This window comes from Stegastes partitus, unplaced genomic scaffold (assembly GCF_000690725.1).
Source record: "Stegastes partitus isolate 25-593 unplaced genomic scaffold, Stegastes_partitus-1.0.2 Scaffold478, whole genome shotgun sequence".
Lineage (NCBI taxonomy): Eukaryota > Metazoa > Chordata > Actinopteri > Pomacentridae > Stegastes > Stegastes partitus.
The window spans coordinates 143284-145195 of NW_007578209.1; the positions used below are offsets into that span (position 1 = coordinate 143284).

The window sequence follows — 1912 nt, forward strand, 5'->3', positions numbered from 1 at the left end:
CACACACACACACACACACACACACCATGAAAGCCCGCAGGGGATTCCTGGAATACCATCCCTTTACCAGAGCAGATCCTGGCTTCTGTATAACAAAAGCTGCAGACACACACTCTCCAGACACTCCATCGAACACTGTTGAACGTTTTCAAATTTGAGCAAATTCAAGTCTGGTCCCGCCGCTCGGGAACATCAAGGAAACTCAGCAGGATGCCCGGCCGACACGATGACACACACCTCGAGACCGACTCGAGTGTCAAAACATGGAGCCGTGACCCGCCGTCGACCTTTCCCACATCCAGCCGCAAATTCAGCGGCTGGGTGCGAGGCAGACCCGCGGAGCGCGAGTCCGAGTGTGTGAACGCGAGAAGGAATCCGAGACGGCGGACCGTCCGCTACCCGCTGACCCCCGTGTGCCCTCTCCACAGCCACCCAAAGCGTCCATTCACGCTCTCAGACGTATACGTGTTTGGACGCTCGCCGTGGTATAAGGAAAGAAAGCCCGCTGTTCACGTTGTCAATTAGGTATGAATGGTGGCGATTTGACACGACGCAATTAGCAAATCACAAAGGCTGCAGTCTGGGGCTGACGTTACGCAGCGTGTCAGCGAGGGGTTAACTCTCTGAAACAAGGCAGCAGGTCTGAAAAGCGTCTTTCATTGACTCGATTCACAACAAAAAAACAAGAAGGATCGACAGATTTTCCAACAATTCTTAAACTAGTCGTGTGACTTTGGGTTTTGTTGGCAAAAAAAAAATCTAAGGTTGAAATCCAGATATTTCATCAAAACTTGACAAGAACTAAACTCGGTTGAACTGCAGGTTGTGTTTCCTCAGCAGATTGGAGACAAAAGATGGAAACGAATGAAAAATGTACACACTAAAATATCAGTAGGATGTGAAACTATTTTAGAAGTGATGGCACTTGTAAAGACTTGGAAAAATGTTGTACATGTTGATTCCATTTTTGGTAAAATTAATATCCAAATAAACTTGGTTTTTCTTTTTTTTTTCCTTTTCTATGATTTCTGTCGTTTTCACTGTCGTACTGCACAAACAATATTTAATTTCTCTCGATCTCTAGCTGTCGTCGAGCTGTTTCCACGGAGGAGCAGGACTGAAAAACGAGCCCACAATGTTGAAATATTTTTCCAAATTCCTGCTTTGATTCACGTGGTAACATTTTAAATCTATTTAACCTCATTGCTCGAAGCATTTTCACCTGAATATTAAACTCAAATGGCAATCACAACATCTGAGAGACAAATCACAATTTTTAACCTTTGACAAAATATTTCTCCTCAAGCGTTTATGCTAAGCTAAGCTAACCCACTGCTGCCTGGCTGTAGCTCCAGACATGAGGATGTTATCAATCATCTCGTCTCCCAATAGGCAGGAAAGAAAAGATCCTTTAAATAAATCGGTGTGAGCATACAGTGACACTGGGACATGAATGTAAAACGTCAACAAACTTGCTGATTCCTAACTTCCATCAACATAAACACAGAGCATCTATGACTCTGCTTCTACCTTCTTCTGTGGATAGAACAGGTTGGTTCTGCAGCATGAGGGCTGCTGAGAGTGTGCAATAAAGAAAGTTAGCTGTAAAAGCACTGATATAAAGTCCCTGCTGTCATTCGTTAAAGCTACACAGTGATGATGTGCCGGTTCTGAGTCTCTTTACCTGGTGGCTTCCTGCTCCAGCCGGGAAACGTTGGGAACGTAGAACATGACTCCAAAGAAGAGCAGCGGCTCATTGCCAAACTTGTCCAGCTGCTTCTTGAGGGGTTTCTCGAGTTCCACCCAGCGCTGGGCCGGAGCCTGGGTCTTCCCCTGGAACCAGAGCCCAAAGTAATGGGTCTGGAGACAGAGGAGAGAGGGAGGGAAGGTCAGTGTGGTGCACGAGGTCAAG

The 1912-nt window shown here is 46.0% G+C and overlaps 1 protein-coding gene across 1 annotated transcript in view; it reads right to left on the reverse strand.

Moving 5' to 3' along the window:
• The window catches only part of LOC103360998 (protein tyrosine phosphatase non-receptor type 14), a 56203-nt gene that overhangs the window by 33736 nt on the left and 20555 nt on the right, over positions 1-1912 (reverse strand). Inside the window, exon 3 of the mRNA XM_008286966.1 lies at positions 1685-1860. Within this exon, the coding sequence (XP_008285188.1) occupies positions 1685-1860 (176 nt within the window). The remainder of the gene's footprint in view (positions 1-1684; positions 1861-1912) is intronic.